This window comes from Barbus barbus (assembly GCF_936440315.1).
Source record: "Barbus barbus genome assembly, chromosome: 44".
In the NCBI taxonomy this organism is placed as follows: domain Eukaryota; kingdom Metazoa; phylum Chordata; class Actinopteri; order Cypriniformes; family Cyprinidae; genus Barbus; species Barbus barbus.
This window is the reverse complement of record NC_136722.1, coordinates 24560784-24583204: the sequence shown is the minus strand read 5'-3', so window position 1 is coordinate 24583204 and position 22421 is coordinate 24560784. Positions and strand designations below refer to the sequence as shown.

Here is a 22421-nt window from a genome sequence, read left to right as displayed (position 1 = left end):
GCATGTGAATCCCACCTGAATCGAGTTTTCTGTCCAGGGCCGCAGGTGGAGCTGCAGGACGCCCAGGTGGACCAGGAGCTCCAGGTGCAGCTCTGCTCTCCTGCGCAGGTGTGATTGCTGCAGGTGAGCCGTCCATCTGCGCAGCTGCAGTTGTTGCAGTCCACCTGATGTGTGCTGCCTGCGGCCCAGCTCTGACCCAACGCATTCAGACAGTCACACTGCCACGTCTGAACACACACGCCGTCCTGCTGCAACTGACCTACACACACACACACACACACACACAGATACGCGCACACACACAATACAAGCCGTTTTTCATGCAGCATTTTTATGCATCAAATCTCAAAAACAGTACTGTATACTGGCAGAAAATAATGGTTTGGAATGACACAAGTATAATTAAATTAGCAGTTTTGAGTGAATCACTTTAACCCTCAGAACAAAAAATATTACTATTCATGCAGTATTTTCAAGTCTTTAGGAAGCCATTTGATAACCACTTTGTTGCAAAATTGCAAATGCTGGGCATTTAGGGTTACAAATACACCACAATTTTTTTGATACAGAAAGTTTTAATATGTACATTTGGAAAAAAAATTATAATAATATATTTCAACCAATAAGATACGCTTATGAAAAGTAAGGAAATTTCAATATTTGACCATTTAAGTACTGCATTAAATATTAATATCTAAGCATGTTTTAAACATAATATAGTCATTTTAATACCACTTGTTTAAAAATATATATATAATATATTGTTATATTAGTGAGACAATAATACCAAAACAGCTCAGAAAACACTTGAAAAATATTGGAATAATAATTAATTAATTGTTTGAAATCATAGGAAGAAATTTGACTTGGGTTGCATTTTTGCTATGTTTAGAAAAAATGTCTCAAATTTATGTACATTTGAAAAATCAGTGCATGTAAGTTTCTTCCCGTGACTAACTGAATATAAAAAAAAATTATAATAATATGTCAAATAATGTTTTGTCTGTTGGCTGGTGCTATTCTGATTCTGATTCAGTGTTGTTAACTACAACTAAAACTATTAAAAATTATTTTTGGCAATTTAAATAAATATGAAATAAATAAAACAAATATTAGATGAAAAACCTAAGCTTAAAAAAAGTAAACAAAAAAATAGAAAGGTTGCCTTGGCAACTAACTGAACTAAATAAGTTGCACTAAAATGACTAAAACGGAAATAAAGCTATATAAAAATATTTAAAACAAACAAAACCTAATAAAAATGACAATAACAAAAATATAAAAGAAATAAAAAAATTAAATTAATTCAAAATATGAATAATTACTATAGTTTACAAATAAAGCTAAAATAATATGCAACAGGTAGATATTGTTTAATTTCTTTCTAGAATGGCAGCCCGTTCTCTCTCTCACCTCGAGGGCAGCGGCAGCCCGGCTGACACTCAGTGTTTCTCTGGCACTCGATGCCCTGCTGCAGATCTGAGCAGCGCTGAGGACACTCATTAGCACACGACACAAACTCCTGCCCCGCCGGACAGCCCTCATCATCTGAAACACACACACACTTAATAATTCTGATCAGACTGAACACTATAAAACCTGCTCTATCATATTTGACACACAGGCTTCTAAATGATCAACATGATCCACACATCATTTACTCCATGCTTTCTGTCGTCTGATTGATAGTTTAGAGTTTAATCAAGTAAAAGCTCTTTTAGTGTAATTGTACAAACGTCCAGCTTCAGCTGCTGCTTCATGTATCTTTCTGCTGTCAAATCTGCATCGGATTGCATTGCATTATATGTTTGGATCATTTCAATCTCATCTTACTGAGGCATATTTTTGGAGATATAGATTGCCGACTCATATTCATATAATTTTATGTAAGTATCCGCTACACTGTTATAAATATCTCACTGACTTACATTACAAGCTATCAGAATTTCATAGTACTTCTTGGCCATATAAATATCCTCCCCTGGGTTGAATTGCATATTTTTGGTCATTTTGAGCTTCTGAATAAAACTGAGGTGTTTTTCCTTCAATATTTCACAATATCAGGCTATATGAGCCATAAAAGTCTGATGCATCAAATATGAAACTCAACATAAACACATATGCAAACTTGTTTTTTTTTACATTTAGTCTAAAGGTTCAATAAATTGTTCAGTTTAAATAATAGTCATAGTTTTTTTTCATATATCTGGGTTTACAGGGTTAAAATGATAGAAATGTCGCAGGTAAATCTCTTTAAATTAAACACTGACTGACTATTTATGTTTAAGCATGCTCCTGGTCTCATTTGAGCATGATTCATCAGTTAATATTATTTAAAAAAAAAAATCATAAAGTTTTCTCCACCTCTGAGACAACAACTCTTGTGGACGATCAAAAGCAATATGAACCAATAATATAATATCCTGCTTTCATGACAGTATCAAATCAAATTACATCCTGCATTATTTCCCAGTGAATCTTTCAGAATGATGCTATTTTAGTGACTATTGACTAAATCATTTTCAGTGGCATGCTGTCTGTTATTACACTGCTGCTCGTACCGCAGGGTTTGGTGTTGCAGGGTTTGACCTGGTTCTTCTCTCCTGTACATTTGTGGCCTCCGTTTTTGGGTGGAGGACTGGAACACGAGCGGGTCCTGATGGAGCGTCCTCCGCCGCAGGCTTTATCACAGCGGGACCAAGAGCTCCAGCGAGACCAGCCTCCGTCCACTGAACACAACACATTATTGTCTAATCACTTGTGTTTATATATCCTATATTATATTATTATGCTTCTCAGATAAGTGTCCCTCTTGTTTTAAGTTGGTTAAATATTTTTACTCAGACAACAATAATAATAAAGATAATGTTTTGTGATGTAAAGCTAACAATAAACTGCAAAATTGATCATTTAAAAAATATATACTTAAAAAATAAATCATTATACAATGTAATAATTATACAACAATTCTAAAATTAATAATTAATAACAATAATAATAATAATAATAAGGAACATTTTTATATTTATTTAATAATATTTAATTTGTTCAAACTATTTGCAATGTAAAATTAACTATGTTGCAAATGTTTTAACAATTATTTAATTATTTAATAAGATTTACAAATATACTTAAAATAATAATCAACATTATAAAATAACTATAATATATATATATATATATATATATATATATATAATATATAATAACAATAGTAATAGCTAACTTTATATAATAATATATATTTATTTAATAATATTTAATTTATTTTAAAACTTTTTTTGCAATGTAAACTAACTATACACTGTAAAAAATGTATTGAATAATATTTGATATTTATAAATATGCAAATATGCTTATATATATATATATATATAAAAATTATAATTAATTTATATATTTCTTTAATAACATTTAATTCTTAATGATTACCATTGTCTTATTTTTCTGTAAATTATCTAATCATCCGTACAGCAACATACAAAAATCTAAGAAAAATTATGTGATAAAAGAGGACTTATTTTGGGAATATAGATTTATTATTTTTGATAGCTCTGACTATACACAGTACAATCTAAATGTACAAACAAGTGTTTAATCTCTCTCTTTTGTTTTAACTCACCGCGGCAGGCTCGAATATTACAGAAGCGGTTTTCCACGTTGCCGCCCAGGATGTCCTGACACCAGGTCCCATTGACGCCCGGGGCGAGGAAGGTGCGGATGCGCTGCTGCTGTCCCACGCCACAGGAGCGAGAGCAGGGGCTCCACTCACCCCACTTCATCCAGGAGCAGTTCCTGTGAGCGCATTCAGGACCCGGACACACACCACCATCTGAACCACAAAACACATTCATATCACACACAAAACTACACTAGAGACACGGTTAACTCCACACAACAAGCAAGCATGTACGCATAGTATGTGAATTTTCTGCATGCATCCCACAATGCAATGCACTTGATTTCACCTTCCATTTACATTGCATAAGCACTATGTAAACTGTGTAATTTTTATTAAACTGCCTATATGAACTGTAAAGTATATAGAATATAATAGATGTTATGAGAAGGCACAGATATTCAGGTTAATATCATCAGAGGGATGTGTAGATTGAGCTGACTGTACCGGGACACTGAGGCAGGTTACAGACTCGCTCCTGTCGGGTTTCTCCAGAGCAGCGTTCACGAACACACTCCCTCGTACGGACCTTCAGAGCAGGAGAAGCCGGATCGCTGCAGGTCCTGGAGCACGGAGTCCACGCCGTCCACTGGGAGAAACCAGCATCCTCGTCTGATGAGAGATGAGCAGAGACTATATTACAGGATAATAAATAATCAAATTATGATCATTATTATTGTTGTAGTTATAGTTATAGTTGTTGTAAGGACATAAATAAATAAACCACAACATTATCATCATCATTATTACATGTAAACACATAAACAACATAATAGTATTACTATTAATAAATTATTCAAATAATAAACAATCATTAATATTGATAATATTATGAATGAAAATGTAATGAAGTAAATTAATATTTCACTATTGTTGTTAATAATATACAAACTAAACTTAACTACACTCAAATAAAACTTTTTTGCTACGTTACTATTATTATTATTATTATTATTATTATGTAAACAACTAAATAATAATAAACATAATATTAATAAAAATAATACTAAACATAATATTATTATTAATATTAGTAATAAATTATTCAAACAATTAAATATTTGATTTTTTTGAATTTTATATTATATAATACAATTATTGTTAATAATAAATTAATCAAATAAATAAATAATAAATAACATCTTTGCATTTATTACTATATTACTATAATAAATAATAATGACATAATAAATACATATTTTTCATTATAACTGTTGTTAATAATACTAATATAATAATTTATAAAAATATATCATTATTCTTTTAAAATTAAATATGATAATTTTTTAATTAAGTATTTTATTGTTTTTATATTATTATGATTATTTATGTAATAAAATGCATAAACAAATAAATTATAAATATTAATAAAAATGTATAAATAAACAAACACAAACCAACTGAATTAATTAATTAATTTTACACCCAACCAGTCATTACCTGGTAAAGACGGTTCCTCTGTCGGAACTGTTACCACTGTAAAGACAGAACTTCTGAATTACTATAAAGTAATAAATAAGCAATCTAAAAATAATCAAAATAATCATGTTTCTAGCAGTAACATATTTCAGGCATGTACGTGGGCAGTCGGGTGTCTGGCAGTAGGCCGTATCAAGCAGGGGCCCGTCACAGTCTCGGCCCCCGTGAGCTGGAATGGGCTGGTTACAGCTTCTGCTGCGACTCTTCTGACCGAGGCCCCCACAGCTGAGTGAACAGGAGCCCCAGGGGCCCCAAGGAGACAGACCTCCATCACGGGGACACGGAACCAGAGAGCAGTTCCACAGTCCATGTTCACACGAGCTTCAGAAGTGACAAATATATTACTGACAAATAGAAAATTCTTAATTAAAAATGAGGTGAAAATATAATTTTTCTGTTACCAGGAACTGCATTCATGCATCAGCTCCTCTCCAGACATCAGCTCGGACCCCAGAGTGATGTTCTGGAGGTCAGGGGTCAGGTCAGGGGTCGCCGACACGCTTTGTAAAGAGGTCAGGAAGTCAGTGTCCACCAAACATGGACACTCCTACAAACACACACAACAGCTTTTTAAAATTAACTTATATGTCTTGTATATTATACTAGCTCCATAGTATATTGAAAATGTGTATGTTAAAAGGTGGCTTGAGGATATATAATAAATTATGTATAAAAAATTTAATTATATATATATATATATATATATATATATATATATATATATATATATATATTTGTGCTATCAAACAATTAATTGCGATTTATCGCAACCAAAATAAAAGTTTTTGTTTACATAATATATATATATATATATATATATATATTTATATATATATATATATATGTGTGTGCTGTGTATATTTATTATGTATATATAAATACATAGACATGCATGTATATATTTTAGAATAATATGTTATGTTTATATATTAAATATATTTATATAAACTATAAATTACAAGAATATAAATATACACATGTAAATACATGTAAAGATTTTTTTAAATATATACTGTATGTTTGTGTATTTATATATAATTTATATATTATTTATACACATATATTATGTAAATTAAAACTTTTATTTTGGATGGGAATAATCACGGTTAATCATTTGACAGCACTAATATATATATATATATATATAAAATGAATAATTATTAAAATGCTTAATTTTTATGTATAAAAATTTAAGTAAACTGTTAGAAATGATTATGTTAAAATGTCTCTGGACTGAAAGAATGAATGGATAAATAAATATAGTATTTATATTTATTTTATGATTATTTATTTATTAAGTAAAAAAAATTACAAGGTTGAAGATTTTAGCTAAATGATAACAATAAACTGGTCTGTGGTATGAGGATGCAGTTTTATGATGCAGTAGTCTTAATAAATACTCTGAAGTATGTACTTTATCATAATCACCAGTGAAGTGTGTACTGTATTTCCAGCATGTACATTAATCTATATGACATGATTGTGCGCTCACATAAACGCAGGATCCGTTGTGCTGGTAGGAGTTGAGCGGACAGTGGCAGCCCTCCTCACAGCCCTCAGAATAACAGCCCTCGTGACCTCTGACCTGAGAACAGCTGAACGGACAGCCTTCACCGCGCTCACACTCCCGATAGAGACGGCCTGGGGGACAGCCCACCTCTGACCAACACACACACACACACACACACACACACACACACACAAACACAAACACATATATATTACAAAAACAGTCAGAGTTTGGTTAAAGCGAAACCTCCTGAAAGTCATACAATTCAAACACAAGCTAAAATATTGAAATATGCAAATGCAAACAGAATAGGGCTCAAGGACAGGCACATTTCTCATAACAGATCTCTAAAAATGGCTGATTTGAATTTGCAGGGGATTTGGAGAGAAGATCACAGGGGATGCTGGGACATTTCACTTTTAAATGAGGACAGTGTCTTCTCCGTTAACCTTGACTGGAGCTCTGAGACCTTCACGCTGACTGAATGTTAGATGGGTCTTACAGTCACTGAGATCCACAAAACTACCTGTTTGAGAGCACTTCCTGCTGTCACAGGATCACCACTCACAGAAGAAGGTTCAATATATAATCACAGGATAAATCTGAGGTATTAAAATGTTCTTGAAGCCCTCACATCGTGTTTCAAAACAAACATAACTTAAAAATGTTTTCTGAGAAGGAAACAAGCCAATTTCGTGAGGGATTTAAGCTGCTGTGAAATCCTGGTCTGTGTCTGTAACATTAAAAAGCTGCAGTGTGCAGAGACAGGAAGCCATTAAAGCAAATCTGACTCAAATATCCTGTCATTAGGTTGGTTTTTGATGGGATTTTACTTCCTGTGAAATCCCACAATCCTGTGTGTGCAAGCTCAGTAATGGATTGAAAGAATAAAAATGAATTATTAAGTCCATTAAGTCCAAATCACACTAACCATCTTAATGGCCACAAAAAATAGGCTTTGTTTTTGTTTCATTATTTATTTGTGTTTTGATTTTTTACTTTTGCATTTAATCCCCAATCACACTGACTACCTTAAGCATTCAAAATTAAGCTTTGTTTTCTTTAGGCAAAATATCATTTATTTTGGTGGGAAGTATGACCTGGATATGTTTTATGACAAGTTGCACAGACGTTTTTCTGAATTTAGTTTCCTAAAAATTATTATTATTCCTGACTGCTCAGAGGGAGAGCTGACCGAGTGTTTGTCGTACCCAGACACACTTGTGTGTTACAGGTCTTGCTCTGGCGTCTCATGCCCGAACACGGCGGCGTCCGGCAGGATCGGCTACGGCTCTGAGACCCTCCTCCACAGCTGACGGTGCAGGCTGACCACGCTGACCAGTCGAACCACGGACCAGAGTCTACAGGAGCCATCATACAGACAGTCAGAGAATATAGAGATTCTGCACGCAGTGCATGTGAAAGGTGGCATGGGTCGCATTGACTCACCTGTGCAGCTGTGAGTGTTGCAGGCTTTCTGCTGTCGACTGGATCCCAAACACTCTCTGCCACTCCTCTGAGGGGCGGGGTTATCACACTCACGCATCCGGATCTTAGCCCCGCCTCCACACTGGGCAGAGCATTCAGACCAGGGAGCCCATTGGCCCCAGCTGCCGTCGACATGGCAACCAGGAACTGTGTCACACTGCAGGACACCTGCTTCACAGGTGCTGGAAAAAAGGGTCGAAAAACATGCAGACAGAGATAAAGAAACAATTATAGTTTTGTTTCAGTGTCTAGTGAGCTGCCTTTCCTTGTATTTTTTAATATTTATGCCTATGTACACAATAAACAGCTCAAAGTGTGGGACAAAGACTTCCTTAGTGTTTAATAAACTCACTTTGACACTAAACAATCATGAGAGAAAAAGGAGACAAAGCCCACTGTACCAGTTCTGACAGTCAGTGCTGATGGTCTCTCCTGGAGCCACATGATGCCAGTCTGATGCATCCGGCCAAGACCAGGAAACATTGCCTGTGTCTATTCCTGTGGAGACATACAGTAAAGTGCTTTGCATGTCATTTCAGTGTGTAAAACTTCTATATAGTTCTATATGTACTTAAGGGTTTGTTTTGGAGTAGTTTTAAAGTAATTTAAATTGGAGTTATCATTAACAAAAAAAAAAATGCATTAATTAAAATAAATTAAACATTTACCTGGAATAAAACAGAATATAAAAAAATTCAACTTATTTTATTTCAGTTAGTTGTGAAGGCAAAATTTCACATTTTCGTTTCGTTGAAATTACTGAAACTGAAAAAAATCATATTTAGCAAAATGTCACACAAAATGACTAAAACTTTAATTTAAATTAACTAAAAACTTTAACAAAATCTACAAATAAATAAAACATTTAAATAAATAAAATTATATATTTCAAATTTGTGTTTAGTTTAAGTTAAAGTACCAAAATTACTAAAACTAAAACTTAAATAATTTTTAAAAGTTAAATAAAAACAATAAAACAAAATACAAATTACAAAACACAGCACAAAATGACTAAAACTGTAACTACAATTAACTAAAAAGTTTAACTAAATAATAACAAAAATATGAATAATTAAAAATTAATTTCAAAAGTAATAAAAACATTAAATGAAATAAATTAAATATTAACAGAAATAAAATATAAAAACTACTTATATTTCACCTATTTGCAAAGGCAAACTTTATCATGTTGTTTGATGCTGTTTAAGTTAAAGTACTAAAATTACTAAAACTCAGATCGAAATAAATTATAAAAGAAATAAATTAATAAAAAAATAATAAAACAAACTAAAAATGGAAATAATACAAAAACAAAATTAACTTTAGCTAACTTTAACTAAAATTAATGAAAAACTAAAAATATAAAAAACATTAAATTAAATAAATTAAACATTAACAGAAATAAAATAGAACATAACTAAACTAAAACACACTACCAAATGACTAAAACTTAAAATATAAAAATAAAAACTAATTCAAAATATTAATAAATAATAAACAATTATAGTAAAGTAACTACTAAAATAACACAGACTGAAAGAATATTTGTGTTGTGGCAGCAGCACTGAGCATCTCTTCTGTACCTGCGCTGATGTTGTGGTATTTACAGCGGCACAGCTCTCTGTCCACACACAGGCCGTCCTGCAGCAGCATGTCTCCTGGACACCCGCAGGTCGAGCTGCATCCCGGAGAATCCACACACTCTGTGTCTCCGTGCAGATCGGAGCAGGAGCGCGGACAAGGCTTCCCGCAGGGCCACTGCTCCTGTCCTCCTCCACAGTCTGCAGATGAGGACAGAAATATATCACGACAAGAGTCTGGAATAGTTTCTGATGTTAATACGACTGTAGAATCAGCTGACCCGAGCAGACAGTGAAGTTGTCATGACAGCCGCGGCTCTGTCGACTCTCTCCAAGGCAGGACAGACCGCCGAACCGCGCCGGAGGACTGTTACACTCCCTCTGTCTGACAGACACACCGGCACACGCGTCACAGTCTGACCACGAGCTCCAGGAGCCCCATGAGCCGTGGACTACACACACACACACACACACACACACACAGAGAGAGATCAGGAACATTTAACAACAGATCATGATCTTTCACATAATTATAAGAAACTAAATTCCGAGGGCCGTAAATTGATTTAAATAACCATTAGTTTATTTCATGAATTTTTGCCGTCTCAAATTTGCCATATTTACATATTTGTCATAAATACATATTTTTTTCATATCAAAATGTAATGTTGCATCAAAATGTTCATCTACTGCTGATTATATCATTTTGAGTAATTTAAACCAGTGCTGTTATTGTTAACTAAAACTAAAAACATTTACATTAATTGAAATACTGTACTTTAAAGATGAACCAAAATGAATGCTAGAATATAATATAATACTAATACTAGAATATAAAAAAACAAACCTATTTAGGTTAGCTGCAAAGGCTAATTTTCTCATTTCGGTTTAGTTTAAGTCGCTATATATATAAAACAAAACTAACACACAACAAAATAATTATAATTAACCAAATTAACTAAAATTTTACCCTAAATAGCATCAGATCAAAATGTTAATATTTTTACATCTGAAAACTGCTGAAAATTCAGCTTTGCATCACATGAATAAATTACATTTGAAAATGTATTAAAATAGAATAGATATTTAAAATTGTAAAAACAATTCACAGTATTACTGAATTTGCTGCATTTTTGATCAAATAAATGCAACCTTGGTGAGCTTTAGAGACTTCTTTTACTTTTTTCAATATTATAATTTATTTTATTTATTTATTCTTCAGTTAATTTATTATTTATTAAATAAATTTGATTGTAGATACTATTATATTTTTTATCTTTTGCACAACTAATTAATCTATAAAGTATATTAACATGTTTTATATGTATTTATACATTCATATAATTTTAAATGCGTAATAAAAATCATCTATCTATCTATCTATCTATCTATCTATCTATCTATCTATCTATCTATCTATCTATCTATCTATCTATCTATCTATCTATCCATCCATCCATCCATCCATCCATCCATCCATCCATCCATCCATCCATCCATCCATCCATCCATCCATCCATCGTCTGGTTTGATGAAAGTCTCACCGGGGCAGAAGGAGACGGATGGGCACGGCTGTCTCTGGATCTGGACTCCCAGTCCGGCGTGTTCCTCCTGTTGGTCTGGACACGGCTCTCCTCCTGATCTGGGTTCAGGACAGGCGCAGCTCTTGTATCGGGAAACCCACTCCATCCCACAGGTCTTTGAGCAGGGCGTCCATTCGGACCACTGACACCATCCTCCATCAACTGACACAAACAGAAACACACGTCACTATCTAATAACCCACACAGATGACTGAGATGATTATGAAGGGACAAACCTGGACACGGCTGTTCACCGCAGACGAGTGTCCCTCCCTCACAGGTGCTGGAATATGATCAAACACGTATGAATCACATGATCTACTGTAAATGAAAGCAGAGGTGTGATCTCTGTGGTGTCTCTGTGATTCTCACCAGTTGTTGCAGGCGTCTGGAGTCAGGACGGTTTCTCCGGGACGGACCCGTTGTCCTGTGTACAGGTCCAGACAGGGACAGGAGTCCCGCTCCACACACTCCGTCCCATTTGAGTCCAGAACTTTACCATCCGTGCAGTAACAGCCCGGTTCACAGCGCCACTCGCAGTACTGCACACACACACACACATACACGCACACACACACACACACACACACACACACATCAACATCGCCATCTATCTACCTATAAAATATATAAACTAATTTTATATGTATTGTATGTATAATAATATTATATGTATTATTATTAAATGTATAATACAAATATTAGTAATATCAAAAAATAATTAAGAATATTATTATTTTTTCAGATTTTATTCTATCCATCTACAAATTATATTAACAGTTTATACTGACTTATTTATTCATATTATATATTATTAGAATTGTATAAAAAATAACTACTATTAATTGTTTAAAAAGGATAAAATATATATTTTATATTTTCATATATTTGTATTATTCTTAAATGCATCATCTAAAAAGATGTATATATCTATAAAACATATTAACATTTTACTATTTACTTATATATTCATATATTGTTACGGTATTTAGTGGTTGTAGACAAATAAAATAAAGGATCAGGAGAACGAAGTAGCATCAACACACTTTAAACCTTTAATCATCATTAAACTGAGATAAAGACAAGGGGAGAACTGAGGACTTATAAAGGGACAGGAACAAAAGAGCAAACAAGATGATTAATACAAAACAGGTGAATGGAATAAACGATGATTAACTAAACTAGAACAGGAAAAACCAAATAAGGGCAAACAGGAACTAGACGGAAACTGACACGTGACATATATATATATAAATGCTAATAAAAAATAAGTATTATTTATTGTTATAGAAGAATCAAATATATATTTAATAATAAAATAATAATAAAATATATACAAATTTTATGTATTGATACATTCATATTATTTTGAAATGCACATTACAAATATACACTACCATATTTTATATGTACTTATATATTTATATATGTATTATAATCTATCTACCCCTTCTATTTACTTTCATATTACAAATATACTATGACAAAACAAAAACTAAAAATTGGCAGATTTTTGACGTCACATGACATTTAGTTATTTTACTCACAGTGAGGTCGTCACATGATCGTGGACACGAGGGTCCGCAGGCACTGAACACACTTCCTGGCACATGTGAACAAGATGACACTAGAGACAGAGATCAGAGTTAACATCTAATATACATGTGAAACCAAACACACACACACACACACACACACCTGGACAGTGGTGTGTGTTACACAGGATGACTTCAGTTCCCAGTCCTTCACAATAGTCTCCATCTCCTCCTCTGTAGGGCCGATCACAGTCCCGTCTGCGGCTCTTCACTCCTCCACCGCACGACTTACTGCAGTCTGTCCAGGACGACCAGTCACTCCAGCCTCCGTCTCCTGAAGACACAACAACACAAACCAATCTCACATTTAAAGGGTTCTTTCGTGCTCTTGCAATTCACCGTTGTTTTTGTTTTGATTTATACTCTTATAGTTTTTGTTGCATCTGTGTGTGTGTGTGTGTGTATAAGTGAGGATAGCAAAATAAAGTAAACATATAAAGTTACATATTATACCCAAAAATTCTTCATACAGTGGACTACCAGTAAAATTTGGTGTTTGAATGAATTTTGGTTTGACTGTATACACAGTAGTCAACATTTGAAGTGGCTCAAAATCTTTGATCAAAGTTGTCCTAAAACCTACAATCAAAATGCATTCTTGTCTTACTACAACTTTGATGAACTTTGTTGATACACCTCAAATGTTGACTGCTGAATATCTCTCACTCACGGCTGCAGGGTGTTGAAGCGCACACTCGGTCCTCTCGGTCCGGTCCCAGACAGGGCAGTCCGTTCCCAGCTCGCTCCGGATCCGAGCAGAAGCGATAGCGCGACTGCAGACCAGCGCCACACGTCACAGAACACACACTCCACGGAGTCCAGGACGACCAGCCGCCATCCACTGAAACACACACAGAGTCTCACACACACACCAGAGAGTGTGTTACAGACACAAGAGCATCTCTGAACCTCTTACCGTCACACTCCACACTCAAACAGTTCACCAGCTTTCCTGATTCACACGTGCTGCAGAAAGATAATACATAATGAATAAATAACACTGTTATATTTATATGTTCATATCATATGCAAACTCATTAAATGCATAATAAAAAATAATTACCAATAATTATTAGTATTATAAAAAATATTAATAATAATATAATATAATATATTGTATTAATATTATATTTATTTATACAAATATTTTTTATTAATAATAATTAATATTATTACAAATTCTAAAATATTTTATATTTTTATAAGGTATTCCATCTTTTCTAAAAAATTGACATTAACATATATGTTTTTACACATTCATATATACAGTTGAAGTCAAAACTTTACATACACCTTTCAGAATCTGCAAAATGTTAATTATTTTACCAAAATAAGAGGGATCATACAAAATGCATGTTATTGTTTATTTAGTACTGACCTGAATAAGATTCACATATAAGATGTTTACATACAGTCCACAAGAGAAAATAATAGTTGAATTTAAAAATGACCCCGTTCAATTAGTTTACATCCCCTTGTTTCTTAATACTGTGTTGTTACCTGAACGATCCAAAGCTGTGTTTTTTTTGTTTAGATAGTTGTTCATGAGTCCCTTGTTTGTCCTGAACAGTTAAACTGCCTGCTGTTCTTCAGAAAGATCCTTCAGGTCCCACAAATTCTTTGGTTTTCCAGCATTTTTGTGTATTTGAACCCTTTCCAACAATGACTGTATGATTTTGAGATTCATCTTTTCACACTGAGGACAACTGAGGGACTCATATGCAACTATTACAGAAAGTTCAAACGCTCACTGATGCTCCAGAAGGAAAATCCATTCATATAGGCATTATTGGTAAATGCATGTTAAAAATATTATTAATATAAAAATAATAAAATATATGGCTCGTGTTTTCAATGATTTTGAGGTTTATTCAAATTAATTTTAAAAAGTGAATCTATTGTTTTGTGGCATGTTGTTACCAGTTGTTGCAGTTTTTGGTGACAGTGGCTCCGGGTTTGTACTGCTCTCCATCAACATGACAGCGACAGAGCGACAGAGACACACACTCGCCATCCTAAAACACACACACACACAAAACAAATGACAGGTATACACTCACAGACTCTTCACAGACATAATCAGACATACAGAAACACACACACACCTGTAGGGCCGACCCGTCGGGACACTGGCACCCGGGCAGACAGCTGGTGTTTCTCTGGACCTCCATCCCCAAATCTGAACACAGCAGCTCCTCTCTCACACATGCAACCCACTCCTGACCATCTGTACATGCGCTTCCGTTCCCTGAGATCACACACACACACAGAAATGAGGTTACAGGTCTCAGCTCACACAAACACACATGTGTCCGTCACTGACCACAGGGCTGCAGGTTACAGGCGCTGAACTGCTGAGGCGTCCCGTGAGTCCTGACCGGACCTCTGGTTCTGCTCCTGTATCCTCCGCCGCAGGGAACCGAACACTCGGACCACGGGCTCCACGGGCCCTTCACTCCTGAGCACAGAGACCACAAATATCACATCCACATCCACTTTACAGGGTCAGACCTCCTGGATGGAGGTTAATGATTTTCTGTTTTATAGGCCTTGAGTGGTTTGAACCATATTTTGGATTAAATCAGTGACGTCTCATAATTATTTATTAGAAGGTGTGGCTTCACCCTGCAAAATTTGCGTCATTCATATTCATACAAATACAAACATTTCTGCATTTTTATTAATGCATTAAAATACTGAATGGCACCTAGCAAACAGGCCTTCACACTTAGCTTTTGCATTTATTTATTTATGTTTTCATTATTTTATATCTATATTTTTTCATATTTGTTTTAATTTAGTAACATATATAATTTGTTATTTAATTTCAACCATTTATTTGATATACAGTATACATTTTGTTTTGGCTTTAGAAATTTTATATATTTTTTTTGCATTATATGCATAAACATCATGTATGTTATTGTTAAATGTTGCATAAAAATTAATGTGTGCATTTTAAAATTGAACAAAAAGTTGATCACAAAAAATGTGTAATTTTTAGCACTGAGATACTATTATAGCTATAATAGCTATTTTGCATTAGTTTTTATTTTAACATTTTCCATTTTTTATTTGAATTTTAGTTAAAATTTTAGTAAATTTGTTGTTTTTGTCCATTTTATTTTATTTTTTTAAATATGTCCATAAAGATTTTTTAATATTTTATTTTATTTTTAGTTTTTGTTAGTTAGTCAACAAAAACAAAAAAAGTTTTTTTTTTTTTTCATTTATTGCTAATATATCTGTGTGTGTCTAATTGTAAATTGCTGTGTACCATTAAAGCTTTTATTATGTTATTGGCCTGCGTTCAACTCTTAATTGCAGAAAGTCTTTAGTTGTGTTGTCTTGGGGTCACTGTACCAAAACAAGGCGTAATGCTGCATGTGTCCAGTCCGATGCGCTCGCCCTCACAGGCACGGCCACCAAACGCCGGCGCTGGATTGGTTCCTGACCGATAGCGGCGTCTGATGCCCACGTCACATGTGCGACTGCATGCGCTCCACACCGTCCACTCACTCCACCCACAATCCACTGCAGAGAATAAGAACAAATAAAAGCAGATGGGAAAACCCTTCCCAGGCTAGGTAGATGAAAAGCAGAATATGGTGTGTGATTCTCACCAGGGCAGGGTGCTGTTCCACACTGCATCTCTCCATTAACACACGTGCTGTGAGCAAACACAAGACACTGTCAGACGAAATCAACAGGGCAGCTAAACACATGTAACAAGAAAAGTGATAAACTGTTTATCATGTTAATCATTAACATAACTTTCCAACACTAAAAAATATCAAGGATGGTTGACATGTTACTGTAATATTATAGCAGTATCAAGCAGTATCACACTATAATTCATTCAAGACCATTTCAAAATATGTGTATTTTTTGTTTTTGTCTTAAATATATGGAAATATTTTACTTTTGAGAATATTTAAGCATTGAAAAATTGATTTAATTCAAAATTAGACAAATCTTGTTGAAAAAAGGTCAAAGATAAAAAAAAAAAAATCAGTTTTTTTTTGCACAAGGCTGCATTTATTTGATCAAAAATACAGTACAAATTGTAAAATATATTTACAATTCGAAAACATGTTCTATGTGAATATCTTTATTTATTTCTGTGATCAAAGCTGTATTTTCAGCATCATTACTCCAGTCTTCAGTGTCACATGATCTTCAGAAATCATTCTCATATACTGATTTTCTTCAAGAAACATTTCTGATTATTATCAATGTTGAAAACAGTGGAAACTGATAGATCTTATTTTCCAGGATTCACAGATGAATAGAAAGTTCAAAAGAACAGCATTTGTTTGAAACAGAAATCGTCTGTAACATTATAAATGTCTTTACTGGCACTTTTGATCAATCGAATGCATCCTTGCTGAATAAAAATATGTATTTTATGTAAGTTACCAGTTGTTGCAGCTGTCGTTGGGCACGCTGTCTCCCTGCATGAACAGTGCCCCCTTATGATAACACGGGCAGCGGTGGAGAGGCACACAGGTGTTATTGAACAGATAGAAACCAGGAGAACAGTAACAGCCATCATAACACTCGGTGGCACACTCCACATCCGCCGTAGCATCCAGGCACACTCGCGGACACGCACCGCCCTGAGCCAAACACTGAGCCTTAGACAGGAAGCTCATGCCATCTGGACACACACCTGCAGCACACACACACACACACACACACCAGTCAAACACGCACATCAGCAGAAGCTATGGAGAAGTTCCAGCAGGTTTGTGTGTGATTTACCAGAGCAGGGTTGGACGTTGCAGTCTCGTGTCTGTATGTGCGGCCCGGGACAGCCGAGGCCACCGTACAGCGGCGGAGGAGAACTGCAGAAGCGCTCTCTCGTCTGAACACCAGAGTCACACTCGGACGAACAAACAGACCAGCTCGACCAGGACGACCAGCCGCCGTTCACTACAGTCACACGAGAGACAAACTATCAGAGAAACTGCATCGCTGGACAAAAATTTGAGCTTGTAAAAGTGTAGAGGATTTTTTTGTTTGTTTGTTTGTTTTTTGGACATTTTTTTTATTTTTGAAGATTAATTAAATTTCATAGTTGTTTCCTACGTAATAAAGAATTAAATGATTTTCTTTTTATAAGATTTTTATTTGGTATTACTATTTTTTATTATGAAGTATGTAGTAGTATAATTTTTATAAATTATAATTTTATTTTTATTCATTTTAGTTTTATAATTTCTTATTGTGAATTAGCTTTTACTTTTATGCTTTTTATACTACATGATTTATACTAGCAATTTTTTTATGTGTTGATCATTTTTAGTTTTATTTTATAAATTATTATTATTTAGGTCTAATTTATTTTTATTTTAGCTTTAGTTGTAGTTCAGTTTTAATTTTAATGTAGGTTACATTTTCAGCTATTTTTGTATGTGCTGTTGTAATTTTATTAATTTTTTATTCTATTATTTACATTTAATAAATTTTTATTTCAGTTTTAGTTTAGTTTTCGTTTTAATTTTAGTAAATTATTTTGCAATTTTGTTGTGTGCGTTTGTCATTTTTGTTAGTTATTTTAAGATTTTTATTTGGGTTTCATTTAATTTTATGGTCTAGTTTTAGTTTTGTTAATTTTATTTTCAGTTTTAATTTTAGTGCTTCAATGAAAGTTAGAAATGTTGCTTCGACAACTGTTAATACTAAGCTATCTATTATATATTATTAATATTTATAATTAATTGTTTTATTTATTTTAGAATTACTTAAGTTAATATATTAGAATAATGTTTAGGTAAAATTTGGCTTTACTCAAATTAAAAAAATGCTACTTTATTAACATATTTGGTCATTTTTATTAATTTAGTACTACTTTATTGTTTAAATTTGAAAGAAAAAATTGAATGTAAAAATGAATGGTGAAACATCAACTTATCAAAAGCTGTATGCATCTTTGCAGCTAAGAGCAAATGAGCAAGAAAAAGAAGTCTAATTTCCAGTGCTATAATGAAGTGTGTTTGGAGATGCGGTGAGTACCGGGGCAGTGGATGGTGTTGCACGGCTCGTGTTCTTCTGCGTCTCCTCCACAGGAGGTGCCGGAGTGTGTGTAATTACAGCTCCTGAAGCGCCTCCTCAGTCCCACAGCGTCCACATGATGGAAACACGTTTTACTGCACTCGGACCACAGCGTCCACTCGCTCCACGACACTCCCTCAGGACCTGCACACCTCACAGTCATGATCTGCTCTAACACTAGTGTTCTACACTAACAGTGTGTTTTGAGGTTACCCTCAGAGCAGGACGTGTAGCACCGACGGGCCTCAGTAGAGTCTCCTTCACACGGCTCCACATTCAGCTCTCCCACTGGACTCAGAGGAGATCTGTGCATAGATAATTCATTCATTAATAATTCAAAATATTAATAATATTAAACTAATTCAAAATAGATGAATAAAAATGTATTTTTTCAATGTAATAAAAACAAGTTTTCCTGCTGGTTTTTACAAACAAGTGAAAGTTATTGTGTGGTAATCGGGAAGTTTATTGTGCTTCACATGCATAAAAAACACAACAGAATATAACTTTAATAAATGGTTCATAAATCAGTCAGTCCACCTGTAACGGTGCTGTACTCCTGTCCCACAGCTGCTGTCACATGACGTCCATGAAGACCAGGCCGACCAATCACAGCGAGCGACACAGCTGGATTCACCACAGGTGACACGACCTTCTTTACACACACTATGTGATTGGATAAAACATCATGACATGCATTTACAGCATTAAACATGGCCAGATCATCAGAAGAACCGCTCAGCAATCAAATGAATCTACTGACCATGTGCTGCAGCTGCCGTTACTGACTTCCTGTCCAGGCTGGATGACCGAACCCTCCCATAAACACTCACATTTACTGGCATTGACACAACGGCCGTCTTGCAGGAAGAGCCCATGAGGACAATGACATCCTAACCAACCAAAGAACAATCATATATACATAAATATATATATACACAACATTAAAAAAGTTTATTAAATATGACTAAAATAAGAAAATGTATTAATTATGTATCATTAATTATTTATATTGTTTTTATATAAAAAATATATTGAAATTATTTATTAAATATTAAAATAACAAATTGTTATTATTAAATTTCATTATTGATTCATATTAAAATAATACATTTAATATAATAAATTGTAATAATTATTAATATGTAGTGCTGTCAAATGATTAATCGCGATTAATCGCATCCAAAATAAAAGTTTTTGTTTGCATAATATATGCGTGTGTACTGTTTATATTTATTATGTATATATATATATATATATATATATATATATATATATATATATATATATATATATATATATATATATAAATACACACATACATGTATATATTTAAGAAACATATGTTACGTTTATATATTAAATATATTTATATATAATATAAATTATATTAATGTAAATACATGTAAATATTTTAAAAACATATGCTGTATGTGTGTGTCTTTATATATACATAATAAATATACACAATACACACGCATATATTATGTAAACAAACTTATTTTGGATGCAATTAATCGTTTGACAGCACTAAATAATAATTTCCTTTTCAAATTACTATATTTCTATACTACATAATATATTTATTATTATCACTATAATAATTAATAATAATTCATATTATTAAAATAAAACATAACATTTTAAAATCATATTTATTTTATAAATATGCTAACTCTGTATATCGGTATTGATCAATTAAATCAATATAAATGCATCAATATAAATCATCTGAGATACAATACTAGAGGACATAGACAATACATAAAATCTAAAAAAACTGATTAATTGTAATTTTTTTTTTCATCTATTAACAGTCTTAAAATAGAGGTGAGGTTGTGCCTGTAGTGCAGTTTAAGGTGCAGTTCCTCTCAGAATGCAGGTCAGAGCAGGTCACGGGACACGGGTCAATTTTTCCAGCCAAACAATCCGACTCCTCCACCAGGATCATTCCTCCGGTGCAGCCTGCAGCAAACAATCTCATTCAACAAGAGCATATAGTAAACTACAAATAATAGTCTAAATTTCAGAACAAGGACTGTTGCACTATGGCAAAGTATAACTTCATGCAACAATCATGCATACTTTTGAAACCACCTTGCAGCGTGTGAATATGAGAAGCGTAGCATTGCTCACCGCTCTGTGTGTCTGTGTTCGGGCCGCAGGTCTGTGTGTTACACGTGTGTGTTTGTCTGCTCATCCCCTCACAGTCTCTCCCACCGTTTTTAGGTGGAGGGTTCGAGCAGGTCCTGTTCCTCACCATCAGTCCTCCACCACACAGGACGTCACAACCGGACCACTGCGTCCACTCAGACCACTGACCGTCCACTGAGAACAGAGAATTCATAAGAGAAAAGAATGAGCCTCGAATCCGTGCACTGCAGTGATTTTACTGCGGTTAAGTGATGTTTTTACAGATGAGAGCGTACCAATCATAACACATTCAGCTCAGTTTGGACCCAGAAGAGGTACTTAAAAAAAATCCCATTTGATGAAATGAAAACAAAAATAGGTTAAAACTGTCAAAATACACATATTTTTGATGTAAGAAATAATAATAAAAATAATAATTAAATTTAAGACTGAAATAATCTATTAAATATTATTAAAATAAAAATTATTTCCTTTTCAAATGACTATAATTTATCATGTATATAATTATTATTATTACTAGAACTTTTATTTATTGTTATTAAATACCTGGAAAAGGTATGTATAACATATATTAGTAATATATTATTATAATATATGTAGCCTCTTTCCTATATTTCTCACACACTTTTAGAACTGAATTTTAGTGATACACATGAACACACACACACACACACACACAAAACACATAACGAATATAAATTACAGAACAAATAAACTATTTAAAAACTGTACAATAATTAAGAAAAAAAAATAAATAAAGTCCACATTTCACTTTGCATATTGATGATCCAGCATGAAAAAATAATCATCTTTTCCATCTGAAAGCCATGGCATTTGCAAGTCAAATGAATATATTTTTTTATAAAAATTTCATGGTAACATTTATATTGTTTTGTAAAAAATGTTGCATGTGTTTCATAAATTATGACTGTTTTTCAGTTACTTACAAGATCAACAAAGTTTAATTAAATTCATTTCAATAATTAATTATGCTAACTATGGCAATTCTCAGATTATTTGCTTTTATAAACTTCAAATATAAATTCTCATGCATATATGCAGTATATTTTCTAGCATTGCTATAGTTCATGTATAACTTGAAATTCCAAAAATGTCTTACTTTTATTATTAATAGAAACGGGGTAACTATAGTAATAACACAATAACTTTGAAATGCTTGCACATTCACTCACTGATGAGAAGTTATTAATCAGATAAAATCTGGTTTCAGTTGAAAAGTCTTTTAATTTTGACTGTTCTATAATATTATGTCGAATGCAAAAACAGTGTGCAGAT

At 33.5% G+C, this 22421-nt stretch overlaps 1 protein-coding gene across 1 annotated transcript in view; it reads right to left on the bottom strand.

The window, feature by feature from the left end:
• sspo (SCO-spondin) overlaps positions 1-22421 on the bottom strand; it is a gene marked incomplete at both ends in the record, with an annotated part of 85763 nt that overhangs the window by 22157 nt on the left and 41185 nt on the right. The window contains 34 exons of the mRNA XM_079407188.1: positions 16-259; positions 1414-1548; positions 2562-2729; positions 3623-3832; positions 4127-4291; positions 5120-5155; positions 5259-5479; positions 5560-5705; positions 6651-6817; positions 7880-8029; positions 8118-8338; positions 8558-8654; positions 9740-9937; positions 10018-10188; positions 11281-11481; positions 11556-11602; positions 11692-11861; positions 12867-12946; positions 13018-13188; positions 13585-13755; positions 13831-13880; positions 14835-14929; positions 15020-15162; positions 15238-15372; positions 16278-16448; positions 16538-16584; positions 17334-17586; positions 17679-17849; positions 18933-19115; positions 19185-19276; positions 19512-19637; positions 19735-19864; positions 20814-20936; positions 21108-21299. Coding sequence (XP_079263314.1) covers positions 16-259; positions 1414-1548; positions 2562-2729; positions 3623-3832; positions 4127-4291; positions 5120-5155; positions 5259-5479; positions 5560-5705; positions 6651-6817; positions 7880-8029; positions 8118-8338; positions 8558-8654; positions 9740-9937; positions 10018-10188; positions 11281-11481; positions 11556-11602; positions 11692-11861; positions 12867-12946; positions 13018-13188; positions 13585-13755; positions 13831-13880; positions 14835-14929; positions 15020-15162; positions 15238-15372; positions 16278-16448; positions 16538-16584; positions 17334-17586; positions 17679-17849; positions 18933-19115; positions 19185-19276; positions 19512-19637; positions 19735-19864; positions 20814-20936; positions 21108-21299 — 5080 coding nt within the window. The remainder of the gene's footprint in view (positions 1-15; positions 260-1413; positions 1549-2561; positions 2730-3622; positions 3833-4126; positions 4292-5119; positions 5156-5258; positions 5480-5559; positions 5706-6650; positions 6818-7879; positions 8030-8117; positions 8339-8557; positions 8655-9739; positions 9938-10017; positions 10189-11280; positions 11482-11555; positions 11603-11691; positions 11862-12866; positions 12947-13017; positions 13189-13584; positions 13756-13830; positions 13881-14834; positions 14930-15019; positions 15163-15237; positions 15373-16277; positions 16449-16537; positions 16585-17333; positions 17587-17678; positions 17850-18932; positions 19116-19184; positions 19277-19511; positions 19638-19734; positions 19865-20813; positions 20937-21107; positions 21300-22421) is intronic.